This window comes from Dromaius novaehollandiae, chromosome 4, assembly GCF_036370855.1.
Source record: "Dromaius novaehollandiae isolate bDroNov1 chromosome 4, bDroNov1.hap1, whole genome shotgun sequence".
Classification (NCBI taxonomy): domain Eukaryota; kingdom Metazoa; phylum Chordata; class Aves; order Casuariiformes; family Dromaiidae; genus Dromaius; species Dromaius novaehollandiae.
The window spans coordinates 63112715-63140602 of NC_088101.1; the positions used below are offsets into that span (position 1 = coordinate 63112715).

At 36.5% G+C, this 27888-nt stretch overlaps 1 protein-coding gene across 3 annotated transcripts; it reads left to right on the top strand.

Moving 5' to 3' along the window:
• The first annotated feature begins 760 nt into the window (after window positions 1-760).
• TMEM156 (transmembrane protein 156) lies at window positions 761-27888 on the top strand. 3 transcript variants are annotated; one of them, XM_026093643.2, is made up of 7 exons: window positions 761-1023; window positions 5508-5789; window positions 7341-7601; window positions 9688-9795; window positions 13044-13145; window positions 19337-19444; window positions 25251-27888. In XM_026093643.2, the coding sequence occupies exons 1-7, from the start codon at window positions 924-926 to the stop codon at window positions 25268-25270; spliced, it is 981 nt and encodes a 326-aa protein (XP_025949428.1). In that variant the 5' UTR covers window positions 761-923; the 3' UTR covers window positions 25271-27888. The 3 variants fall into 3 exon arrangements, with proteins under 3 accessions (XP_025949428.1, XP_064367372.1, XP_064367373.1); XM_064511302.1 differs by having other exon boundaries at window positions 19340-19444; XM_064511303.1 differs by lacking the exon at window positions 13044-13145.

Genomic DNA, 27888 nt, shown 5'->3' on the forward strand with positions numbered 1-27888 from the left:
TGTTTTTACATATGCATTATTCAGAGTACTTTTATACAGAACATTTCAGAAATGTTCTTTGCAGTCTCATCTGTAAGAAGAAATTATGGAATATTGTTGTGGTTGTCAGAACAGAAGACTTAACTTTTCAGTCTGGAAAGGAAAGTTTAGCTGTAAAATGATCACCACAATGTATAGAAATAGTAATGGCTCTTTCAGGTCTTCTTGTAATGTAAAGGGCAGTAAAATATACATTGAAAACAGTACAGGTTGGTGACACATCTGTTGTCCTTTAAGAATGCAGCAGCAATGATATTATGCTTATCTCATACTTTGTTCATTGTACGTAGTACATCACTTATTTGCCAGACCAGGAACTTAAATTTGTAATGATCACGTTAATAGTCTATTAAAGCCTTAAAGATACTGTATTGCATACAATTATCTTCCCCCTAGTCCCAATGTATATGTATATAAATAAAACAATAAAACCTCCATATTTGACCCATCTGGAGCTGACTCATTTTTGTAATGAGGGTCTGACTCATTTTTAAAAAATCTTCTTGGCCAAATGAGAACAAGATTCCTTCACAGATGATTCATTTACTGTTTAGAAGGTATATGAAAGTGGCCGTTAGAGGGTGATGTTCCTAAAAGAAAAGTACCCCAAATGAATCAAATAGTTTCTAAGCATGATTCTTCTCTTATTTTCATCATGGTACATTAGTTTTATGTTCATTGTATTCATCTGAGTCATCTTCATCTATGCCAATGTAAGAAGAGAGCTTGGCTCTCCATGAGAGAAGTAACAAGAAGTAGAAAGAAAAGCCATATTAGAGAAAGGAAATGAATAGAGGTTGTTTTGCATAAAGCCCACACTAAGTTAGAAGCTAAACCAGGAAGGAACTCACCATCACTATGCTAGATGGGACTGCTTCAGTGACATGTGCTTGGTTTTGAGAAAATCAGAACTCTTCAGATTGTTAATAGGAATAATTACCATGTTTATTTTATGTTTACCTGAATTTTTCAAAGTCCATGAAGGTGAGTGATCAGCTTTTAAAATAGCCTCTTCTTTATTCTAAGGTCTGATTACAATTGAAAAGTTAGCATATACTTTCTTAAAAGGGATGCTTATGATTCTGTAGTCATATAGACTTTGTAAAGCATATATATTATTTTCTTCAGATTTTTAACCAACAAAGTTACTTACATGTGGTAATTTGAAAGAAGTTTGTCATTCATTTATGTACACCACAAAATTTTTTGTAACTATTTTTGTAACTGTTGTTTTACCATCTTCACTGTAAAGAGAGTAATTAAAATATTTATGTTTTTCTGTAGCAGGTACTTGTGTCTTAAAAGATAACTTTTTTGAAGTCCTTATACTGAAATGCCTGTAGACATTTGTACAGTTACTATCTGGTATGAGATCATGTCTGACATAGAGATATGCAGTAGTAACCTGATAAAAAATAGAGCAGAATATGTATGACTGAGTAAAACATATCTTTTAACAAAAACTCCAAATACATCTTGGTGATCCTAAAGGTCAGTACTAAATTTAGGATGAATGCAAAATATATGTGTATAAGTTATGCATTCAGTGCTTTATTAAAAATCCATAAATAAATTAATATTTAAATAGTTTTGTCACAGACATTCCTAAGTCAGGTTTTGAATAGATCAATGTTCAAATAAAAAGCATACCTTTGACAAATGGTGTGTGTTCCCAGACATCATTAAATTATTTATGGAGCATTTTTTTCTGCAGAAATTCAGTATTAAAATATACCAAATTAGGTTATTTATATTTACATTTTTATTTTCATTCATCAAAAGGAATAACCATGATACTACCTTGAATATAATATATTGATTTTTACAGATTATAAAATGACAGATTTGCTAAACTGTTGTAAACTTCAAATATTGTAGAAATAAGCCAATTTAAGACATTGGCATAATTAATGTTTTACTGCCATGCAGAAGTGGCTAAAGCAGTAATCAGATTCTTTGCTAGCAGACTACACAAATAAACAATGGCATGAATATTGCCAGAAGAAAACGTATTGACATTATTGTCAATCATCAAAGAGTAATTGCATTTTTCTATGATCAATTGCCTGGGTTGCTCTTCTTGGAGGTGCTTTATGCTCATGTTCATTGCATATGTTCATTGCAATTCTGATATCTACGTGTGAACTTAATCACCACAGCATGTCTAAAGAAGAGGGTCCCATTTTTTGTGCATGTAAGGTGAAATATATAAGCAGAATGCAGCATAGAATTATGTTAGAAAATTTAGAATCATTGTCCTGTTTTGGATGGTCTAAAAACTACATTACAATGTCTAAATTAACATAAGAGAGAGTAAATATGCTGAACAACTTATTTCGAAAATTCCAAGGAATCTGGGTCGCTGTGTCTTATTGAAAATCTTATGTTGGAAACTGGTTTTATTTCAGATTTTGTATCAAAGTTAAGATGTACAGAATTACTTTGCTGCAGATGTTCCAACTTGCTGGCTGCCACTTGAGGCAGACAATACTTACACACACAAATTTATTGTTGGAAATCTTTGAGATGTGAAACAGTCTCTGGATATCTTGCTCTGAACCCTGAATGAGTGGTTGAGACCTCCTAACTCCACATGCTTTTCTAAGATCACATTAAGGCTGTGGGTATTTCAGGTTTTTAATATAATCCCTAACATGGCAGGTAAGCAAAGAGTACAGAGAGAAGGAAGTGAAATTTGGAATTTTTGTTTTCACTTAAGAGTGGCAATAAAACTGGAAATTTCTCATTGAACAGCAATTCTGGGGAAAAACAAATTTTCAATAAACCAAGCCTTTAAAAATCTATAGTACAGTTCAGCATTACCAAAAGTGAAACGTTTCCTTACATTTGTAAAGCAACCCACTTGTTTGGTTATGAGTCATTGCAGCTTCAGACTACATTGCTTTAGAACAGGAAGTTGTAAGTTTAGAATCTGATGCTCTCAATCCCAGTCCTGTCCTCTCGGTCCAGCTTGATGGATTGTATCTCACATAATCCATTAGTCATGTATTCCCCAAATTGTACCAAGTTGTATCACTGCAATATTATATGCTATCATTTCCATAAGGCAGCGATAGAAATGCACTTTAATATATTGCTGAATTGACTCAGAATATCACAGATGAAGAAAGGTCAAGCCAATCCAAAATTAAATATTCATTATGTTCTTACTGGGAAGCAATTTTTTTACAAATTCAGATTTTCCCTGGGGATAATTTCATTTTAATGGAATTAGATTTTCTATTGTAAAAACTGTAAATAGAGGCTTAGCAAAGGAATTTCATTATCTCAGAAATTCTTAATGTTAAGCACTTGAGTTACAGATGTTTGAAAATAAAGCAAGGTTTCTTAGAGACACTTTGCATGGTTTGGTCTCACCGATCCTTCTAACTGGAGAGTTTGTCTGCATTCAGATTTCCCAGAACCTTTACACATTTCCAGCAATGTTTACATTTGGGAGGAAATGTTTCCCAGTCCTGCACTAAGCAGCAAGCCTTTTGTGGGTAGGGCTCTGTCTGTCTGCCATGTAATCCACTGAGAAATCTCATCCTTTTCCAGTCATGCTTACTGTGTTCAGCCATATATATCCTTCCCTACAAAATCCACAGTCCTGTGAGTTGAAAGAAAGTAAATCTTTCTGATACTAGATTATAATTTGGATGCCTTCTCAGTAAAGCTCTCCAAGAGGATGGTAAACACCCTCCGTAGCAGGACAGCATACCATGTTTCTAATCGATAATGTGCTTCAGCCGTATCTATAACATGGCTAAAAGGTGGCGCTAGAGCTAGTTTGGCCATGTGGGAAACATAATGCAGTGTGGAGTTCACCATGCTATGCATGAACGTATGCTCCTGTCACAGCACGGCCAGCAGATCCACAGGTCCATGTACAAATTTCTGTGTGAAACAAGTATAGTAGAGCACTACCATTAGTTGACTGTGAAAGCTGTAGCATTGGTTTTAGGCTAGTTGCCCAGATGCACACATGCCCTGCATGAGGTTAGAGTAAGAATTTAATTTTTACTCCTGGCTCATTTCCACAAAGACTCTCTGCATAAAACTCTTCCTACTTAGACTGGAAGAATTTGATTTCAAGAGCTTGCTTCTTGCCAGGTTGTGGGGGTCAGATCATGAGCATTTTGTGGAAAATCTTTCACATACCTAAGGGAAAGATCAAGCCCTAAATTTTGCCTGATATTTTTCTTTTTTGTATTAAAACAAATTATCTTCTTATCTGCATATGATGTATATTTTACATTTCAATTTATTATCTACATTATGAGGAGTTTATGACTGTCTGATGTAGGGTTAGTAAAGTGAAGGTAATTGACTTTGGCATTTGATTTTGGATTTTATTTCTCTATCCTGCCTGAAATCCTTCACCAAACTCATTCTGAGGTTAGTCCCCCTGGATGCCAGTGCAGATGGCCTGTTGAAACTGTCAGATTGCAGTTGAGTACTGGAGCAATTAAAGGCTGTGTTTTCCTCTCTATACATAATGATTTATGACCATATAACTCCAATTACTCATAATGAGAGTTAGATACATAAATTCATCTTCACAGAAATGGAAGGGTACCACTAGAATTGGAAGCTGAACTACAAAACTATGGGTTAGTACTGCATAATCTCCAAACAGAGAGAGAGTGATTATTCGTATTCGTAAAGACATATTTCATGTTGGGTCCCAATAGTTTTTTACTTTTAAATTGTTTTCATGTTGAAAAAATAGTTCAAAGTTAACTCAAGTGAAAATATACATGATTCATAGAATAAAGTCCTAGTTTAATGTGAAAGACAGCTAAAAAGCCCACTCACTAATAATTAATACTGTTTTTTGTTATTTGCCAGAATTGCATAAATGTACTCCAGCTACAGTAATCTGATATTGAAATTTGACTAAGAATGGCAAAAAAGTTGGTCGTAATTAAGATTTTATGTTTGCTGATTCATTTTTATGAGTATAAGAGGTCATAAAAGCTGTGGTCAGAATTTGGGTGCATTTCTATATAGTTTCCCTGTACAGTTCCACTGTCACTGGAGAGAAAGTTTTTGTTTTGATTAAAGCTATTTTACAGTGTAATCATACTGGCATATTGTAGCTGTATGGTTCCAGGACTAAATTCCCTCTGTGAATATGAGAGGCTTCATCTTCTTTTCAGACACAATCAAATCTGAACAGCTTTGAAACAGGAATATGACTAGATACTGCCACAAATGCAAGTTATTATTAGAAGAGATTTCATGTAATTCAACAATAAAATCCAGCATGTACGTTGCGGGAATATTCTATGCGTGCTTTCTCTCACTTGATGATGTATTCAATATGCTGCCAAAATCCTCAAGAAAGAAACCTTGTGTTGTATTGTATGACGGTTAAAAACTATCTTACATGATACTTACATGCACATTATTCATCCATGTGCCTATATGATTGTCTTGCTAATATAGTGCTCTTTGTTTTACAGCTAACACGGTAATTATGTCATGCAGGGATACCTGTTCATTAAATAATACCACTTTTCCACTATGCACTTTTAACAATTCTTGCAAAAGCTCCCTGCAACAAAGAAGGGAGAACCAGACGATTTTACTGAAGGCCATTGTAAATCATCCCAATATCCAAAATATTCCATGTATTTGCCAATCCTCCAGCAAAGAACAACAGTCACGTATTATGTACTCAGAGTGTGAATCCAAGAGAGAGAGGAATGTTGTTCCCCAAGGACCAAGATCAATAGTTAAAGGAAGTAAGTAAGAGAAGAAGAACTCTTAATTTGTAAGTAGATAATTGTAATAAAAGATATATGTTTTTATTTTGTAGTTAAATATTACAATATATAATATGAATATTGTTTTTTTTGGCCTTAATAGTTTATCTTTGTGTTGCTACAAAATGCACGTTTTATGCCAGATTCTAAGTGGCATTCTTTCCTGTCTGTGAGTGAAAAAATTAGATAGCAAAATGCTGATTTCTTTTGGTGGTGGATCTTGGGCAAAATCTAGTGGGATGATTTCCGTTGTCGTTAAGGGGCTTTGTATTGGTCTGCAAGAGGGATGGCTGTGGGAAAAAAGTGGAAAGAGTGTCCCCTACCTCTTCTAGCAACCGCTAGGAATATTTCTGCTGAAAACGTCACCTCAGCCATGTGAGTTTTATGAATGCTTTTCTGTTCCCATCTTTGTTCCTTTATTTGTGCTGTATTTTCTAAAATCCTTAATTTGTTTTTGAAGAGTTGGAGTTTCTGATCAGTTTTCATGCAGAATTTGATTTTAAATGTCACTGCAGAGTTGATACCAATATCACGTTGGTATCTGATATAACATGATGAAAAATTGAGAGCAAGCATTTGAAGAACTAATGCAAAGATGGCAACTATTCAGATGACAGCTATAGAACAAAAAGAGCCAAATAATCATTAAAAGAGAAAATAACCATTTTTGTACTTCTAGTCTATGCTATGTACAACTGTGTAGTATCAGAAATGGCCTTTCATAGAAGGCAGCACTGAATAAGGATGGGTCCAGCATTCCAGAGGAGAGTTCAGCAACATCAACATCTTTTCAGAGCAGTAGCATCGTATCCCTTCTTTGCCTTATACTCTTGCAAAGTGTCTGGAAACTTTGGGGGGAGAAGATGCTTCCAAATTCTGTTTTTCTGACATACATTACCAGCAACAGGGGTGATAGGCCAAGTACTAAATAAAAGAATTTCAGTTCTTTTCGAACTGCATCATTTTTTTCTTACAAAAGAGTTGTCTTTACAAGTATGGAAAGCAAAAAATATGTGGACAAATTCTATTCTCAGTTATACCTGTACAACTCTAACAAAATCTCAATCATATTTGTTGTTAGCATGGTGCAAGTCTTACAGCTTGTGTGGTTTGAAGTGAAACTTTCAAAAACCTTCTGCAACAGATAGCAGACAGACTAGATTACACTTCAAATAACTATCATCATATGGCTTTCACTTATTTTTTATTTCTTCATAGTCCAATTTTCTATTATCTTTATCAACAGAAGACCAAACAACAAAAAGAACTGAATAGCTTTGAAGTTGGTAGTAAAGCAAAAAAAGGCTATTATGGTAGAGTCAATGTATTTTGGTTAGCTAATCAATACTCTTCAGATCTCTTCAGAGTAATTTTGCATATTATCCTTTTGTCCATTTTATCATAGTCAATAAAATCCTACTATTTGTTTTCACAAATGAGACAAAGAACTTATTTTATCATTCTTTATCAAAGTTCCCTCTCTCTCTCTCCCCACTGTATGTTATATAACAGTTTTTTTTTAATTTGTAGTTCCAAAAGCAAAAGGCTTATTTGAAGTGAAAACAGAAGATCTTGTATATTTTTATAAATACTTCAATTTCACTATGCTTCCTGAGAATGAAGAAGAAGAGCATAATACTTACTACATGCTGGAAGTCCACATCAACAATTCTATAGTCAGAGGAAGAAATGCAGCTGAAGAATACCTAAATCACTCCTGTCTAGTGGCAATGACAGAAGACCAAAATGACTGTATAAATATTTCACTGCAGCTGAAGTCTTATGTGGAATGTAAGTTACAAAGGAGAGCCAGAAGGGGAATCAAACTCAGAAAGAATGGGAATCTTGCAAAAAGTCTCCAGTAGGTGATTCTCTGCTTTCAGCAACCCTTTTAAAATATTCCCCAAGAAAAAAATACATTTTTGATCATCCCTTATTAAAAGACCACCTTTGGTAGGCAAATAATATTCTTTATAGAGTGATTTAAAGCAGTTTTTGCTGTATTTTCTTCCTAGAAGCAATACAGAAAAATAAGTGTCTGTAAATTCACTTACTTTTTTTTTTTTTTGCTTAATGTTGGCAGACTTCCAGCATTCGTGTATGACAAAAACTGGAATTGCCTTTCCCCATACATTTGTCCATAGTGCCATAATCATGTTGTCTTGCAAGTAAATTAAAAAATTCCTATCAACTTCAATGACAGGAGAATCAGGGCACAGATTTGATTTTTCTTAGTGTCCTGCTGCAATATCCTACTTTCAGCCTTACTACAGTATACGTAAAAGAGAAATCTTCAACTGAGCTAGGTCTTTTTTCCCCAGAGGACAGCCTGTCAGATTTTAAAACTTCTTTGTGCTGCAGGAGTTTTTTGGCTGATTGCCTGAGCATGGTCAGGGCTTCTAGCCCATGTATGGAGCATTTACTATCAGGGCATTGGTGAATTATTACATTCATTTAGTTTTGTATTACAAATATTTTATGCTGTGGCTTTGCTGGAAAAAATGAGTCTTTCTGAGTTGGCTAAACCTGAGTTAAACAATCTTAGGTAAAATCTACTGAAGGCAGTTTAGATTTTTTACGCAAGTAGGTTTAGCTATGAGTATAGTTTTGAACTTACCCTACTAACTTGTGTCAAAACTATGAATTAACCATCCTTCACTAATGGTGATTTACCTTGGAAGTGGTTATCTCAAATCAACACTAAGAATTGAGAACACACTTTTTTTCTAGTTACTTCAAAACAAAGCAAGAGAGGTGCTCAGAGCTCTTACTAGGCAATGCTGATTTGTAAGTCATTACAAGTCACTGCAAGATGGGGTAGAGTACTCTCTTTGTAAGCAGAAGGTATAAATGACTGTATAGAAGATGTTTTTGCTTCTGAATTAGGAGGGATAAACTGTGCTTCATCAAAGAACCATGGGGTTATTGGTAGTTACCTTAGGACTTTCTTAGTAGAGAAGACGCAAAGGAAGTTAAGATAGATTTAATTATATTATCTAAGTTAAGGGTAGGAAGAGAGTGGTTTGGATATAATCTGTGATTTGACTTTATATGAGTCATACTCACATAATTTTTTTTTTTTAATTACTATTTGACAATGCTATGGTGTGCATTAACATGCAGCTGCCAGAGAGGTTTGAAAGGACTTTTGAGCTCTTGGGGAGGAAGGTGCCCCCACATCCTTTCTCTGTGCTATATAGTTCTGACTTCTACTGGTTATGGAACTAATTCCATAGGGAATGTGGCTGTATTTCCGCAGTAGCTGTTGACCGAAAGAACAGCTTTCCTCCTACACTTACCAAGTCCCAAACAGCTTTGGCTAAAAGAATTCCTCCGAGTGTTCTTGTAGGTGGTATTTCTTCACCTTTTGATAATTATATTTTTCTATATGTAGTATCTGCCACCTCCCATATATGAAGATGGACCAGGAGGCTGAGAATGCCAGTACAGGTGTACATTGGACAGTGGGCCAATTCCTTTGGTGTCCCATCAAAACACAAACAAAAAGGGAGGTATACATTATCCTTGCTTGCCTTAAATGTAAAAGTTTATCTTTGAAGCATATTCTTCCTGGCAGAATCACATGTAACAGTTTACACAAATAGAAAAGTTTTCATTCACTTAGCTACATAAAACTATTTTGGACATGAAGAGATAGATACAGATGAACATGAAGCTAAATTCCAGATAGCAAACTTAACTGCAAGTAACACCAAAGGCTAAAAGAGAAAGGCACAATCTTATCTTTTGTTTTAACTTTTCATCCGTCAGGAAAAGTCACGATCCAAAAACTTACCAAGATAGCCATGATAGATTGTTTTGCTTTCTTTTGCCAGTCATTTGCTGCTTCATTTTCTCTTCTGCATTTTATGGACAGATCCCATGTGTATGACGAAGATCATATGGCTCAGTATGATTCCTTTAGTTTTTGTGTTCACTGTTTCAATCGTTGTCTACAAAATCATCCAAGAAAATGAACAAAACTGTAAGTAATAAAAAGTCAGTCTATATGAATTTTAATTCGTATCTATACAATGTCTATACAATGTAAAATGTATTGATTTACAGTAACAAAGCTGCTGATTATTAATGTGGTTCAGCCAATGATATTTTAGATGTAACGTGGTAAAAGTTTCATTTAAAGGTACTGGAATACGCACATTATTGGTATTATCACCCTTCATCTCTGAATTGCCAATGCAAATCCAGACTTGATGGTGGTGAATGAAATATGTTTGTATCTGACAGACCCTTGGCAGCCTATAATCCTTGGTGTACTGAATCTCTGGTTTCAGACTAATTCCAATAGAGAAAAAGATCACAGCTGAACCCTGTTGAAGGTCTCAGCAGAAATGCCAATGACCAAATAGAAGCAGAGATTGAATTACCCTTTCCTTCCTTGATTATGATCCATCCAGATCAAGGTCAAGGCAAATTATGGGAAAGATGTGAGGAAGTACACACTCAGCTGTCTGTCCTAAAAACTGTTCACCTAAATTCAATGGTGTTGCCGTGCCACAGAGGTCAACACAGCTGTGTCCTCTTAACCCCAGCGCTGAAGTGAGCCCTGATAACATTTCTTCTCTTTGCTGTGATTCCAGCAAAGAAAATAATGCTGCTATTTCTGAGGTCAGCACTCATGCCTATTCAAAGTGATTAACAAAATCACTTTACTAGGAGAAAACTTGTCCTTAGTTCAGAGACTGAAACAATTATTTCTACATAATGACTTCAACAGCCAAGACAGGCTCCTCCCATGCATTTCACTTCAGACAGAGGCTGAATAGCAATATACCCTACAGAAGCAAGAATAAAAGTGTAGCATTCCCCTAAGCGTGAGACCTTTGAGTAACCAACATAATGTTCTCTGTGCAAAAACAGCACAGAAAACTGACTTCTTGTCAGCTGCTGGCTTTTGCTTTTCATCAGAAGTCAGAGGTAGGTGGTAAAGAGGGCACACTGTTTTATCAGTGTGAAAAGAGTGTTGCTTAACATGTTACTTGAGGTAAGAGCACTTAGTTGGTATCCACAGCAATTTCCTGAGACTTTCTGACTGTGTCAGCCCTGAGTGGGCAGAATGCCTCCAGACAACCAGCATTTAGCTGCTATTACCAGACAGCTTTCCTTTCCCCTTGTAATCCAGAGCTGCAGAGTGGAGATCTTGGTCACAGGGGTAATGAAAAAATGGTAAGTTCTATCCATTCTCTTGATCATCCTTACTGTATGCACAGGCAGTTTTGTAGCAAAAGAGTGATAGGAATTTAGCTTTAATGCTAACTGAACAGCAGGAAGAGTGCCTACACACAAAATGTTTCTGTGAAAATTTTTTGCATAAAGTAAATATTTTATGTATATATTTTTAATGAATAAGCAAAATAGTTGCTTAAAATGGCAAATCTGCAGCATTTGCCTCTCCCGCTATCCAAAAATGACAAAAGAAACTCTTTTTCATATTATCTTGGTTAAAATATATTATCTTTTACTTATTGCCAGAACCAAAGTCAAAGTCCTCTTTTAGGTATATAAAAATCCCACAAACCGTAAATTCGGTCTTTACAAGTTGGCCGTTAAATGCTCTAGTTTGAAGGACTTTTATCTGTAATTTGAAAGCTACCTATAATTTCATGAGTATGATTCATAGCATCCCATTTTTAATGCAGAACTCCTATTAGTAGCCATGATTAACAATTTAATGTCTTTATCCTTTTAGACATCAGTTCTCTGTTAAATATAGGTTTCTCAGAACTGTGGTGGAATACCCTTCCACAACAATGGAAAAGATGCCCTAATTGGGCAATTATTAATTGTCTTCTAGAATACTTTTCTGTTAATACAGGAATAATATTTTTTGTTAAATTTACAATATATAATATTATAAACAACATCAAAATGTTACTGATGAAAAGATAAGCACATAAAATTATGTTTAAGTGTCATATTCCTTATATGTATATATTATGATACCACCTGTCATTACAAATCTACATACTGTTTTTTTTCTGTTGTGCCTCTGCCTGAAGAATCAGGCATTATTATGTGCCTAAAACAACTGCTAAGAATTTTTACAGTCACAATTCAGTTGGTAGCTTTTTTCTTAATTTCTGAACACTACTGAAAGCTGGTAAGAAATATGAAATAATTCATTTCCTCTTGAGATCTTCCAAGAAATTCTGCAAAGCAGACTCTGAGACCCTCTGAAACATTAATGAAGTTATTTCCATGAGTACATAAAATAAAATACCCAGATAAACTTGGTGGAAGTTACGACTGATCTATGTATGACAAAGGGGTTAAATTAGGAATCACTCCTTACGCCTTTACCTTTCCACTCTTGCCTTTCAGCCACTTCCAGAGCTTACTTTGACATTGACTGTTATGGTACCTGCTTCAGCTTATTAAATCTCAGCTGGGTGTTTAGAAAAAAATCCTGACCTAAATAATGCTAATTTAATGAATTTCTTTAGCATGAAATTTTCTAGGGTTCTTAAAAGAAAAAGATGAAAATCAATTCTGTTATGTAGAATTGGAGCAAGCCTGTTGTCAGAAGCTGAGTCCTGAACTGCTGTCGTTGTAGAACAGTGTTAAGCATAACAGCTGCACAATCAACCACAATAACCTTACCAAGAGCGTGCTATTAAGAAAGCAACAGAAGGATGCAAAGACTGAGGAGTTCATGAACTGGGTGCTGAGTACAGTCAGGGGTGTCTGACCGAGCTCTATCTTTCTGTTTCTGGGAGAGGTAGAGCTTTTTCTCATCCTCTGCCCCCAAAGATGAAAACCCCACACTTGCAAGGAAGCTGACAGCTTCCTATGATCCCAGGACACTCGGTTCTTGCTATTCCACTGTCAGCAGCATGGGTCTGAACCTATACAGAATCATGTATGGCCACTTTTTTCATAACCTTCCAAAAATTATTCAAGGCATACAGTATAGAGAAGGGAAAGAATAATTTGAAAAGGGCAAACCTGAATAGAATTTTCAGAAAATTTAATTCAGGAAAGTGAAAAACATCTGTCCCTAGAGTTCCGTCTTCACTTTGTTTCCAAACCTTCCTGTAAGCCTGATGGTATCAGTGATTTTTAGGATAAATCAATTCAGTTATAAAAGCCATTGAATTTTTTTCTCATGTAAGGTGTTGAACAATTTAAACATAAGGGGTTTTGCCAGCTTTCCTTCTAATGAGTGCTATATGTAATTCTATAGCTGAAGACATTTAACTCTGTTTGAAACAGATTGTAAACACAGTGTAGCAGCAGCAGTTTCAACCATTCTAAGAAAAAGAGGTTCCAGACATGCAAGAACTATATCTGCTACTAAAACTCATCTTTTTCCTGGTAAGTAATATAAAAGTAAAATATCAACTAACAAAACCTTAGGCGTGAGGAGGTCAAGAAAGACCTTTTAAGCCTTTCCTGTCACGAGTTGCTGCAGTTTAGTTATAGAATTACCTTGATTCTACACAAATTTAATATGATCTGGCTTCATTATTGAAACATGTTTATATCAGAAATAAATAACCCTGACAGTGAAACTACAGGAAGGCTTATGTATACAATGTGGAAATGCTTCCTTCAGTCTTCTAATTGTCTTGCATTAATGCCTATGTTGTTTTTTTTCGCCTTGTTTTAATTTCTGGTTGTGTTATGTGCCACATTTGGGGTTTGGTGTGAGTGGGGTGTGAGTGGGGTGTGTGTGTGTGAAGAGTATACACAAATATACTGACATGTATGTATGCTCTATGCGTTTATGACTCTTGACAAAATCTTCTGTCAAAGGATGGAATGAACAGCTGTAGTAGGACTCACAGAATGGTTTTGCTTGCACTCTGCAGCCTATTTGTGGGAAAAATTTCCACAATATGTGACTTCATAGTTTCAGATAGTTATTAAAATTTGGTCTCCTGAGAATATATTATGTTTAGCACAGATAAATTAAGTGGCATGGCTAAACTCAAAGTTTTTGTTCCTGAAATTATAGTTTGGAAAAAGACTTCTCTATGTGAAGGGAAATTAGGTCTGAGTTTTACTGATATTGCTGGAAGAGTCATATTCTTTAATAAATCCCATGAATTCTAGTTTCATGAACAGAGCCCTATCTTTTCAAAGATTAACATGAACATATAAAATGATAGCTTTGAACAGCAGAATAACCTCCCTCCAAAACAAAAACACATATGAAGCCAGCAAATGAGAAAAGTAATTTTAAAATTATCTAGGCTTGGGTACGCTGCTGTTTGTATTGTAAATTCTTCAGGAGTTAGAGAAGACTCAATAATTTCTCTCTACAACCCAGTAACTTGTGGCATTTCAATTTTACCTAGAAAAGAATGAATAGCTGCCTGTCTGTCTGAACTCTCCTGGCAGTACAATTTATGTTCCCCAGTTTTAGAGTGTTGGCTACCTCTAAGATGTATTTATGAGCTCATTATTTTCATCCCCCAGGAAAGGAATCTGTCTCTGCCATCTTTTGTCTTTAGCAGCTTCACTAATACCGTTCCTGTTTTATCAGCATGTTCACAATGACATTTTTAGTGTTGTATATCCAAAGGCATTTTTGATGATGGAATTTTATGGAAATTCAAATCTAGTTTTACTATAGTGAAGGGGATAGGAAACCAATATTAGTCTGTTTTTCTTATTTCTGAGTTCCTGCCACTTCAAGGTACTTATTTAACCAAGAAAGATGCTTAGCTGCATGAACTGCCATAATGGGTTTTATTCTATTCTGAATTTCATTGATTTCATGCACTGTAATTCCAGTCAATTCAGTAAACTTTTTCTGATTTACACCACTATAATTTAAAGCAGAATCAGGACTATATGAAAAGTATTTATTTTTTCTACCATTTCCAACTTGAAGATTTTCTACAGGATTATAAGTAGCTGTGGGTTGCTTCTTCAACAGTCCTTGATAATATTTTCATTATCATTAGTTCACAGCTTGGAACCTAGTAACAAAACATTGAGATCCATCGAAGAAGACAATAGTACCATCCTGGAAACACTGGAATGAGAATAAGTAACTGTAGATCTGAAAGGATGTGACAGTATCTCATATAGATGAAAAGACCTATAGGTACTACTAAAAGGTTATTTGAAGTTCATAAAGGATAAGGCAGGAAAAAGAAGAAATCTCATGCTTTGCGAATGAGAATGATTTCCTAGGTAGGCTCAGGAAATTAGTGGCTTAATATCACTGTGGTCCTACAAATGTTTGAGCTCGTACGTCCCCACAAATAGGTAATTTACACCATGTATGCTAGTCTTGTGAAACTGTTAGTGCTTCTATGTCTATAAATCATACCATTAAGTCTGGTAGCCCTAGGAAAGAAGGGAATAGCATATAGTACTACAAGAGATTAAATAAATACAGAGAGGAGAGGAGAGTTTTAAAGCATTCTGGTTATAAATGTTGACAGAGTATGTTTTCTAGACTTTGGGTTCGTTCATGTCATTACATTTATGTAAAACAGTCCCTTGAATGGTTTGAATTGACAAAATACAGTTGCCCTTAAAAGCAGCCACAAGAGAAGGGAGAGAGCACAGGATGCTTTTTCCTCAATGCAAGAAGTAAATATTCTTTAAGTGACTAACCTGTATTTTCATGCATAAAGCACTTTCATAACAACTAGGACTTGATAGTAGTATCATGTGGGAAACAAACCATAGAAGAAAAGTCTGTTCTTTGCTTCATGTTCATGTTAGAGAATCTTAGGGAGATTCCCACATCAGAGCCTTTTTTGCAAGGCTTTCTTTGAGGAGCTATCTAAAATTGAAGAGGCATTATAAAAGGTTTTAGAACAACTTAATAAATTAATGATAGCAATTACAAGGACTGGATAGTATTCCCCATAGCATATTGAAAGAACTCAGATAAAACTGCTTAAGCCTACTGCTTAAATCAGCCTCAGTTCCAAAGAAATGGAGGGCAGCTTTTCTGATGCTAGTTATGCCTTTTTCTTAAACCACTTTCCCTAAGCCAGTTAAGTACCTTTTCTACTACTGGCAAATGATTAAGTATGACTATTCTCACATGGCTGTTTCCTAAATAATTTAAGCCTGGAGGCATGGCACAGAATTACTGTTGGGAGCAGGCCAGTATGTATGAATTGCACTTTAAAAAGAAAAGTTGCACAAGAAACACAGACTATATAAATCAGAGCTTTTAATACCTAGAGTGAATCTGCCTAGCAGGGCTTTTTAATTTTGGAAGTTACATTAATATAAGTATCTGGGTTACAGGCTAAAGGATGAGTTTATATTACTGGAAGTTTATCACTATAATTTCTCATTCAGACCTTCTTTTTCTTGTATAAGAATGACATTTCTTATTTATTTTTATCGTATTTTGAAAGCAGCATAGGGTCTATTGGAAAAAAAAAGTTCCTATTCTTATTCTAGAAAGGGACTGTCCAGATGGGAATCATATTGTTCATATCAACATGTTATTCCTGTACAGTCTATGAGAACAACCAAACATATCTGTGGACAGTTCAAACGTAATACCTTCTGCCATACTGCTCAAATGGTGTATTTCTTCGCCTCTCATTTTCAGTGATATTACATTGGCTCACAGAGCCACAGTTTGGTTCATTACATTTTAGGATACAAATACAGGGTTCCCTAATTCACTTGTCTGGCTCATAATAATGCAAAGTTAATTCTAATGTATTTCAGTATGTTTTCTTTTTATTATATTATGATGCTCTTGGCTTTCAGCGTTATCAAATCAATATTCATATTATATCTGTTGGAAGACATTTTGAGTATGTCCCAGTCATGTCACTGAGTATTGCAAAGACTGTGTTTGTAGAAGCAGTAACATATTTAATTCAGAATTCAATAGCCTGTGAATTACAAGTTGTATTATTGCAGTCCTTGTACTATCATATCTATGCTACTTATCTGGAATCTTAGACTTATTTGTACAATTTAGATTCTGAAAATGAGTGTAGCCCAGGGTCAGCAAATGTGCACAGTACCTAGCTAACCTGTGATCAGCTGCATTCAGTATCAGCAATGACCTGTGTCTAGGTTTTGGCCTCAACACCCAGCAGCACTTGAAATTCCTCCCATGCACTAGCAGCTGTTCGCTGTGCAAAAGCTTCAGCAGAAGCCACCCATCTCTGTGGGTCAGGCTGTGGCTGGCAGTCAGCAGTCTGGGCCTCTTTTGTTTACTAAAGCAGACATTTTCTGTTTCTCCTAGGGGAAGGATGGTGAGCCTGAAGAAAGATGGCCACCAATGAGGTGATGCAGAGCTAAGTCATTGCAGTCTTAGCATTTAAAGTGTAAAAGGTGAAACTATCTTATGAAATAGGGACATCAATATATCAACATTTATCCTTACACTTGAAATGGAAAAATAAAACATTTTCAAAGTTTGATGTTGATAACAAGAGAAAAAGACAGTATCTTAGTGAATGTGTGGTTTGACTCTCTTGGTTCAGTCTAGAAGAAATGCAAAAGTAAATGTGTAGCACAGATGTTGGAGGGAAAGGGAAATATTTATAGTTCTCAAGTGTAGCAATTTTGTATTCCGTAGTAACATGGGAAATGGGGTGGCTTGTATAAAATACGTGTTTTAAATTGATAAAGACCCTCAGCGCTAAGCAGTTGGATGGTAATCTAATAACTTTGTGTGAAAGAGGGACATTGTAGGATTGGGATGGCAACCAGGCCTCAAATAATAAAAACTCAGGGTTTCTGGCCTGCAGTTGTTCTCTGGACTGTTTAGACTTTGTATCATGCACAAGAAGTGGGCTTGACAGCTATAATATGCATGCAAAAAACAAGACAAATTTCCCGTCAATCATTATAATTCCTATATCGTTCTCCTTGCTATTCTTTGAAAACAATAGTTCCTCAAGTATGAGATTAGAGAGCATGGGCCAAATTCTGCTGTCTCTCAGATGCATTGCTACAGCTTCAGTTTAGTTTATGGGTTGTAAATGAAAGCAAACTCTGTCCCTGTAGTGCCAAGGCTGACATTTCAGTGAATTCAAGCTCACTTTTCCTGTATTTAGCAAGGAGAGCAGGCAGAATACATCTTCTGCAGCATCAAGTGGACGGAAGCCAAGAAAGGAGAAAATTGTGTAATCTTGCCCGGCTGGAGCATCGCATATTTGATTCTGATCCTCCTCAGTTAATTCTTGACGTAGCTGAACAGTGGTCTTTTCCTCTGCAGCTTAGAGGAATAACGTGGGGAAAAGGAAAGCTTGTCACAGTATTCAGTATTTATCACAGACTTACATGTTTCTAAAGCATGATGTTTCCAGAATAAAACATGAAGCCTACTTGCCACTTTGGGTCTTTTGCTATGTTTCAGAAAGGAGGATAAAATCTATAGGGCATGAGTAATTTTAGGGAGCTTTTTATAGCCTCTGTATGATTTCAGTAGCACACTGATACACAAGGGGCCATTTCTCTGTTGAATATGCATGTGTGCAGAACAGTGTTGCACACAGGCTCTGAAGGAAGTATCAGCCTACATTCCCATTTTATTCAGGTTTGCCCTGAGGTTGAAATAAGATCCATTGCTATTTTTATTACTTTCCCAGTTTTATTTTAACTTTGATTTTCATATTCAGTTGCTTAATTACCAAGATTCAAACTCTACTTTTTAATTGTACTTGTAAAGGAGAGAAGCCCAAATGAGATAGTAAGTGGAGAAGGGATGTAGGTAACTATAAGTGTCATAGGCCATCCTCTCACTGTGAACTCAGTAGAAACTCAGAAACTCATTAGCAGGTTTAGAGAAGTTATAGATAGTCTGAGACAGGGTGGGCCTGGAGTTAAGATATTGTGTTCTACTGTCGTTCTTTGAAAAATGGCTTGTATCAATAACTCTGACTTCCATAGCCTGACACTACTAATTCTGCATTCCTTTATCTGTATCTCAGTATGATACCGTATCAGTGACTGTGTTGTCAGTGTGCTAAAGGTATTATTATGGCATTACCTGTTTCTGAGATGTGTGGTGGTATCTGTGTCAACAATTGTATGATTCCCAGTAGTTCTCCATGTCCCTGTGCATGCGATAGGGAAGTTATCTGAGGCTGTATCACATGCTCCTGAGCAACAATCCAGGCCAACCATATGGGAGAATGAATTGGAAAGTTCACAGTTTCTGCTTAACTGGCCAACTGTAGGTTTTTGTACTTTGGGAGACTTTTGGTTAACCCCAAATTTGCATTGACTACTAGTAAACTTTTCTAGAGCAATTGAGGTGCCTACCTTCAAGTTGCTTTCCAAGAAGACGTAGAATCCTTTTATGGGGCTTTTCAACATGTTAAAGTGCCACTAGATGCAAGAGGAAGTTAAATACCAAAACATGGTCAGTGCTTTCAGGGGTTCCAAACAAGTATCTGCATCTCTAGGCACTGAACTTCCGCTGAAAAGCTGGCTCTGTACCTCTAGCTTGCATTTGTAATAGGTCTCAATATTTTAAATTTGCATATTCAAAGTTTAACACTCTGCAGATGTATTTGCTATTTCATAATATGCATAAAAATTATTATAACCTTCAGCAGTGGAGAACAACAAACAACAGACTCCACTTACTGCACAGACCACAGAGATACTGCCTATAATTCCTGAACAAGAGCATTGCCATGTCGGTGCATCAAGTGTAGAAGGTAAGTAAATATCTTACAACTCTTGGATTATTCTGTTTTGCCTTGTATTTTTAAAATTAATAGTATGCAATATCTGCTCAAAATAAACTACTCCTTACTTCTAGTCAAGGCATAAGAGATGACAAACTTGAAAATGTGTTTGTAAAAGCTAGATGGCAAGAAAACAAAATCAGTTTTCCTTCTGGTACCAAGAGTGATCAATAAACTAATCTGTTAGTCTGTTAAACCCCATGTGTCCCTGAAGGCAGTGCAAATTCTGACACTTTTTCATTGTTTCTGACAAGGACAGAGGAAAAGCAATTTTTAAACGACCTCTGAAAAGAATTCTGAGTTTGAAATAAATAGTTTGCTAACCAAAATTCACAAAGGAAAGAAAAAAAAAAAAAAAAAAAAGAGTCCACTCTGTCCTTATTAAACCAATCAGGAGAGGTGGCTAGAAGTTGGTTTCAGCTTGGAACTAAAACTAGTCTCCCACTTCTAACCCTCTGCAGCCCTTGGGCTCCAGTAATTGTTTCAGAAGGTCGAGATATAATGAAAGAAATCTGAAAAGAAACATGTAGTAATGGATACCTCTTCTAGGCAATACTTCTAATGCGTAGAAATGGAACGGATGCCACTTGAATAGGTAATACAAGCAGACTAATATATCAATTGCATAAATGAAGTTATGGCTATTTGCACAGATTTATATTACTGCACATGGCAAATATTTTAGGTTAAAAGCTTAAGATCTTTCTTTATTTACATATATTTAAATTGAATGGAGTTCTAGTGAAAACTCAATATGATGTCATGCTGTCTTTTTAATGCCTTAGAAAAAATGATGTACTAAAGTGCTATTTGATTTCTATGCTTTGTGTAGAACTATAAGAAATTAAGTTTTATGTTGAGAACACAGCTGAAGAAATTTTGAACAACATTGCATGGAAAAGACGAGCTACTTGCGTAATAATAATATAGCTAGATTATGGTTTTGCTTCTGAGAGAGACTAGCTGGGTTACAGGCTAGTGTATTTTAATAATTAAAAATAATGACCAGTTTTTAAATGGTTTCCATCCATAAATCTTATGAAAACTCATAAAGATGAAAAGGTGTTATTATTACCATTTTAAAATGGCAGAGATAGAGAAGGATAACACAACTTGGGAAGTCATTGACATAGGTGAGACCAGTCCTCAGATCTGAGTTCAGCTCTTTGCCATTTGGATGCCCCGAGTGTTTGCTGGGTGAGCAAGCCCTTCCTCGGACCTCCACCAGCCTTTCCTTAGGGCAGCCTCTTCCATTGTCCATGGACTCCTCCCAGCTACTGCAGTATTCAGGTTCTTCAGATCTCTTCTTTCAGATACCTGTCAGCTGTCTCTTCAGGTAAACCTTTATCTCTCTGTGTAAAACTTAATCTCTCTGTGTGTTTTCAGGGTACCTATTATTGTAGCATTTGAGTGCCAAAATTAAGGATCCTTCTCTATTTCTGCCATCTTTCATTAAATGACTGCATTAACAACTGTCCTAGAAAAATGCATGAGTCAAGTCTCTCAGGTGCTTCAAGATAGTTCTCTGTTCATCTGTGACAGCTGTAGAGGTATTTCCTTAGCGCTGTCAAAAGGTGACGTAAGAATTACTGCAAGTTATGAGGCTTCTCTTTATTTGGTTAGAAAACATGAACATTTCATTCAGGAAGGCAAATATTTGCTTTAGGACCAGGGGACAGCATGCTAGAATAAGGCTCTGGAGGCTTATTTTAAGGCTTCTTTTTTTTGTCTCTACCAATGGCTCCTCCTTACCTCAGTCAGCTTTATCCCCAGCTAAAACAGAGATTGTGTAGTACTTTTAACTTGTAAAGCACTACTTGCATCAACTATTATTTTTAGCAGTTCTAAAATGCCTCTTCTGTGATAAATGAAAAGAGAGAAACAAGAAGCTGGACAGATAGCAAGAAGTTTGGGAGAACATCAAATCTTAGAGCAGATCAGAAGGATAAATACTGAATTTATATATCAAAGTTAGACTACCAGCTTCCTTTACTTGAAAAAACGCAGCGTGTGAAACCATAGGACAACTAACATTTCTGAATGCACTTGATTCAATAGCAGTTGCCTAAAACAGTAGAAGAATTATCGGAGTAAGAAATTAAAGGGAACAAGTAAGAGTCAAATCACCACGCCCATTAAAAACTCCCTATATATGGTAAGCTGTCTATCTGAAGGCACTAGAGCATTCAGCAAGACAATTTTGCTGATGGTTAGCCCTGATACTGTTCTGTATGGGAGATTTCAGCTAAACTTGTCTTTTGAGGCTTAAGAAAGCACATCTTAAGGCATGACTTTTATCCAGCTTGGTCTCTGTCCTGCCCTTATGGTGGGCCATCTTTCTCCAGCAGCCTGGGCTGCGTGAAATCCAGGTAGACTGGCTACGCAGGCGATCTCTTCCATACCAAAGTTGCATTCTGATCTTACAGTGATCAGAGCAGAATAATAATCACATGTGTATAACATGAAGAGTAACTGGGAGCCCTCTCTCACAGTATTTCTGTCCTCTGCCCATTTAAGAGGAAGCAGCACTTTATTCTCACAATCAAAAGGAGCATTAAGAAATTTCAGAACTTCAGAGATGACTAAGGACATAACTACATTTTATCTTATTTGGGGCAATTGCTGACAGATACAGAATGGAGAGTTCCAGGAAGAAAGAAAGAAAACTCAATGTCTTATGGCCAACTCTTGTAGAAATTTTTTTTGTAAAAAAACGTCCAATGTCATGCTCTTAGCTGTTGTTATGTCATGTCTTAGCTGTTACTCACACAAATTGGTCAATATTACCCCAAATACTTAATTTACTACAACGTTCTCTTTGGGAGTCAATGCCCTAAGGACAAGATGAAATAGTTTTAGTGTCCTGCCTCCCATTAATTCTCTTAATAAAACAGGTTGAAGTGTCAAAGGCTGCATAAAGGCTAATGAAAGTGCCACATCAGCAGTCACCAATGATTTTTAGTAAGCTTCCTTTTGCCATCCGCACTTCATCTCTCTTTGTAAAAAGCTTTGAGATCCTTAAATATGTAAGGTGCTTCATGTCGCTACGTTATTTCCTGAGTGACAGTGTAGCTTTACAGTTAAATAAGACAAGTCAGTCTCCCAATGAATATGTAATTTAAATCTTATCTTCCAGTGGAATGGATTGTAAGACTAAAGCATGAGGTAGATAAAGAACTGAGAGAGAAGATGCGCAGGGGGGGAATGTATATGGCTAAAAAGATGAAAACTTCTTTCACAGAAACTGTAAAATAAAAGAAGTTGATTCTTCCCTTTCCTCTCTTACAATCTAAAAGCACATGGGCACAAACCGTCCCACGTGAGGTGGCAGAGAGATCAGTAAGTAGCAAGTGTATGAGAGTCTGATTCCTATCCAGCTGCATTCAGAGTATTATCACTACTGTCATTTTTTAAGCACGCCCTTCCCTAGAAATTTAGGAATTGAGCTGTACAGAGCGTGATCTAAGACCAGGAAAATTCAATGCTAGTCCATCTAGGGTATTACACAGGCTTTGGCCCAGACCCCTCCTTCCTTCCAAAAGAGGTCTTTCAACGCCATGATTACAGAACTTATTAGCACAAACAGAAAAAGCAACTAAAAATATTTTTTGCTTGCTTTTCCCTTTGTGATTGCAGCTTCACAAAAATATTTTCACATTTAAAAGAATGCCTCTCTCATGTGTCTCTTTGAGCAAGACACCCACACAAACAACATAAGATACAAATTATTCAGGGGAAACAGTGAAACTCTCGGTTCAAAACATTCTGGCAAAGGCACATACCAAGTGTTCTCAGGAATGAGAGGAAGATTGCAGTTAAGCTTTGTTTTTAGAAATCATACATGTATTTGTAAAGAACAGTAGGTGTAATTTTAAATTGATGAGATACTTTTAATTATCCTTTTGACACTCTCTCTGAAAAGCATCATTTCAGTGTTCAGGAGTGATACGTGTGCTGTGGTTAATGTCATGATTAAACTGAGTGTGATGCGGCTGAAGGCAGCAGTTCATACAAGCACTGACATACTGGATTTGCCAGGTAGTCATTTTTGCAAGATGTCATTTGTTTTGCTTTCATGAATCCCTCCAGATAACTCTATGAACAAAGATGTAGGTCCATATGCAGCTTTAAATGTTGTAAGAAGTGCATGCAGTCACTGAATTACATATTTATTTTTTAAATATCATGCCAGATAATTTCTCCACTGTTTCTGTTTCCAGAATTGATTCGAGTCTTATTCGCGCATTAAAACTAGAACTCCTTTTAGTACCAGACAGCTCAAAGTCAGATTGCTGGGTACATTCCTGAGTACTTGGCACAATTATTGGGCCCTGCTTAAAATGCATACCAGGATGTGTTTCTCTCCAAAGCAGAGACACAGAGGTTTTTGAAGGGAAGCACTCATGTTTTCTTGCAGAGCAGGAATGTAATAGGCACTGTGTAGACTGTTTAAAACTTTATTCCATTAGCTGGCATCAATTTTTGATGCATTATATCCTGCCTACATTTGTCATTTTCTAGCTCACTTCAGCAGCTGCTGCGTCCAGTGTGAGTTCACAGCCAAAGAAACGCTTCTCATCCCCAGTCTTATGATGGAAAGGGAAAGGGAAACAGATGTTTTTGTTGGGCCCTCAACTACATAAACCACCAGAATAGGTAGCAAGCTACATTTGCTTTGTCACTCAGTGTGAGAACAGGAAGTGTAGAAATCTCACACTTTATCCCCATACATTGTGCAGTTCCCTAAAAGTGAAAAATGAGCCTGATTTGGAGCTGGGCATTTTCATATTTCAAGGTTGCTCACCACATGCAACTTAGCCACTGCAGTCCAGCTCTCCAAGGCCTCATTGGTGGTTACAGATGAGTATTTTTCATTTTATAAAGTGAAAAAAGCTGCACTTATTTTTGTTATTGCCAAATTTGTCCCACTGAATACCAGTATACTACAGGAAGTGAGGGTGGGGCACATGTTTGCAAATTCTTCCTTCCAGCTGGTGGCTCAGATTCTTCTAAAGTAGTTTTATTTTCATTAGGATACTTTAGCTTATTTTAGCTAGGCTGCAGTAGGACCCTCTTAATACTCAAAGTTTACTTCTGAACATTCTGCTGCAGAGGGAGGAGTTCATAAAGACATGGCCCAGGAGCTGACACAGAGGTTGTGGAATGGGGACAGATATCACACACAACTTTTCTCCCTCATCTAGCTACCAGGCAGGGGGAAGAGATCTTGAAGCCTGCTCAGTTATTTGAAGGAAAGGGAGTAATCACCACCTACCTTCAAAAGAAAGTTCCAGACCAAACTCTGCATAGTTGGAGATACTCTGCAGAAACCCAGTTGGAGAGACCTCAGGGACACCTTTAGTGGCTCACTTCAGACATGCACACCTGAGAATTGCTCTCTAGGCCAGCTTCTGGCTCTGCCAGCTGGTTTAGATAATCTTAAATTGCTGAGCTTCCCTCAGCAGTGAATAAGGATGAGTGCTCCTCACTCAGGTTTTTGCATTATACTCTGTGGAGCAGGTACTTAAAATGTCATTCTGTTGGCAGATATCATACTTGGGTCTTTTGCTCCAATCTAATGTATCTCCTCTATTTTGTTTGTCTCTTAGTTACAATCTTCTTTTTGTTTGTAATAAAGAGGAAAATTCATCACTGTGAAAGTTAAAAGAAATCTAAAGTTGTGGAGTACATTACAATGACATTAAATCTAAAGTAAATTGGAAAAGACTGCTTTTTCTAACCTCATCTTTTTGTGCAATAATACTATTTTCTTTAGTTTTAGATGTCACTGTATGAAATATGATCAATATTGCATGAAAGAAGAAACAATATACCGCAGAAGAAATCATCTTCATTTCCAGTACAGCTGGGGAGCTGTGTTATTCATCTTTTCATGAGAATGCCAACTCTGTATATTAGAAGTTATATTTAAGAAGCTATTTTATCCATCTGAACTATTTGGTATTAAGAAAATATGAATGATGGACAAACTGATGTTTTGCTGTACAATCAACTTCAGCAAGAGATTATAGGTTTCACACCTGTTTTCAATTAATTCTGGATTTATACTTAATCATAAAGTTGCAAGATAATCCTTCTAATAATTTCTTTTTCTAGCTGAGAAGAAATTCATTTTGTGTTCTCCGTAGGATAAAAAGACTGTATAAAGATAAAAATGAACCTATGTTTTCATGGAATGAGCACAGCTTTCAGCTTATTTATTGCTCTAAGTGACTAAGATGCTTAAAAGATACAATTTCTGGCTATTGAGGAAGGTGGCTGAAGCATCATAGAAGGAGAGAATTCTGCAGTACATTTTAAAATCTGCAGTGAACAAAGAAGACGTTCATTAATTCTGCAGCATCTTAGTGAGTAAAGAAAAAAACATGGAAAAATAGGACATTTGGCTTCAAACCAGAAAATCATTATTATTATATTTTTATAACTCACTAAGACACCAAATGGACTTTGTACTCTTTGATAAATTGCATTCCTATCTTTTGTATTAGTTTAGGTCATTAGTATTCAGACTCATTATCTCCTGGAACTTTTCCTTACTTTCCATTTATTACTGCTCCACTGAGTGTAATGGAGCTGTTTGGGCTGAGCAGGGTCCCAGACTCATTCTGTGCTAACACATTATTTGTGGGTACAATTTAACCATAAATTACTAGCAAGAGACAGAAATTGCAGAGCCAAGACTTCAAAATCCCTTGTGCTAAATCCATCAGGATGAACAGATTGTAAACTGCCCATTGCAAATATGATATGCAGCAATTTAGCATCATGTTAATACATCATAACTTCCATCCCTTACATTTATATAGCTTTTCCCTCCTGAAGCTCTCTGAAATTGCTTCTCCAGTCATTATACTGCACAAAGCAGTTTGGATTTAATAGGAATATTGTGAACATTAGATCCTGAATCATTTGAGCCCATATGGAGTTTTTTATATTTAGCTGGATAAGTCTGAAGCATTTGTTTCTATTGTTTGTTAGCATCTTATAAAAGCATCCTGAAAAATACTGACTTCCTTAATTTTGGGGCTTTTGAGGCTTTATTGCTAATCTCTGGTAATAACTTAAAGCTTTTTGGAAATGTATTTTTTAATACAGTATGGAATATAAATGTCTCACAATTTGTTTTTAGTTTTCTTTATTGTACAACAGCAGAACTTAGAGACAGAAGAAGAGACATATCTATTTCACTGCAGAACTGCTAAGGCCATTTTAGTCAGTGTTTAAATGATTCAAATGATGGCACTATCTATCACTGTTCCCTTTCAGTAATCCAGAAATCTTGTTGATAGGGATAGCCCTCCTCTTTGTGACCCCAATTTAATTTCATTCCCCTGAAATTTAATTTTATTATTCTTGCTGCCTATAACCTCCCTCTTTCTTTTCCTTGGATGGGTGAACTGTGAGTTACTATTTTATTACTTCCCCTTAAAGCCATCCATCACATTTGTTGTTCTCTCCCAATTTTTCTTAATATTGTCTCTTCCTGGTTTTGAAATACCTATATCTGGGAACATCTTTATAAGCATGTTGTCATTTGGCAAGTTGTGAGAATGACTTTACCACTGTTACCCCACAGCTTTCTAAGTGATTGGTTTTGCTACCTTGGAAGTTTGTATCTTTCAAGTTACCTTTACAAAACACCATGAACAAGTGAAACCAAGAGGCTGTCATAACCTTTCAATCTCCATTGAGTAGAGCTTACCTTGTCTCCTAAGTGTGATCCAAGCTATAGAAAAGGAAATAATGGGATAATGCAGAGATATTGGTAAAAATGATCAGAAAAAAATGTCCTAAGATAATACGGATTAAAAGAGACCTCAGGAGGTCGCTAGTCCAGCCTCTTGCTCAAAGCAGTGCCAGCTGTGAGATCACATCAGGTTTCTCAGGGCTTGATTCAGTTTGGTCTGAAAAACCTCCAAAACTGCTCAACCTCTCTGGGACTGCTTGACTATCCTCAAAAAGTTTTTCCTTATATCCAGTCTGAAGCTCTCTTGTTCCAACTTATGCCTATTGTTTCCTATCTTGCTGCCATGCACCACTGTGAGGGGCCTGGCCCCATTGTCTTGTTGACCTCCCCATAAGTGCTGGGGGCTGCTCTCAGTCCCCTGAAGCTGTCTCTTCTCCAGGCTGAACAATGCCAGCTCCCTCAGCCTTTCCTAACAGGACAAATGCTCACAGGTTCAGAATCACGGAAGGGTTGAGGTTGGAAGGGACCTCTGCAGATCATCTAGTCCAACTCCCCTGCTCAAGGAGGGTCACCTAGAGCACGTTTTCAAGGATTGTGTCCAGACTGCTTTTGATGATCTCTGAGGAAGGAGACTCCACAACCTCTCTGGGCAACCTGTTCCAGTGCTCTGTTACCCTCACATTAAAGAAGTTTTTTCTCATGTTCA

Bases quoted from the DNA above. Each gene is read 5' to 3' on its own strand.
- TMEM156 (XM_026093643.2), top strand. From the start codon at position 924: ATGTGCTTGGTTTTGAGAAAATCAGAACTCTTCAGATTGTTAATAGGA. The intron at 1,024-5,507 runs GTGAGTGATCAG...TTTGTTTTACAG, and splicing joins ATTTTTCAAAGTCCATGAAG to CTAACACGGTAATTATGTCA. The intron at 9,796-13,043 runs GTAAGTAATAAA...TGTTTGAAACAG, and splicing joins CCAAGAAAATGAACAAAACT to ATTGTAAACACAGTGTAGCA.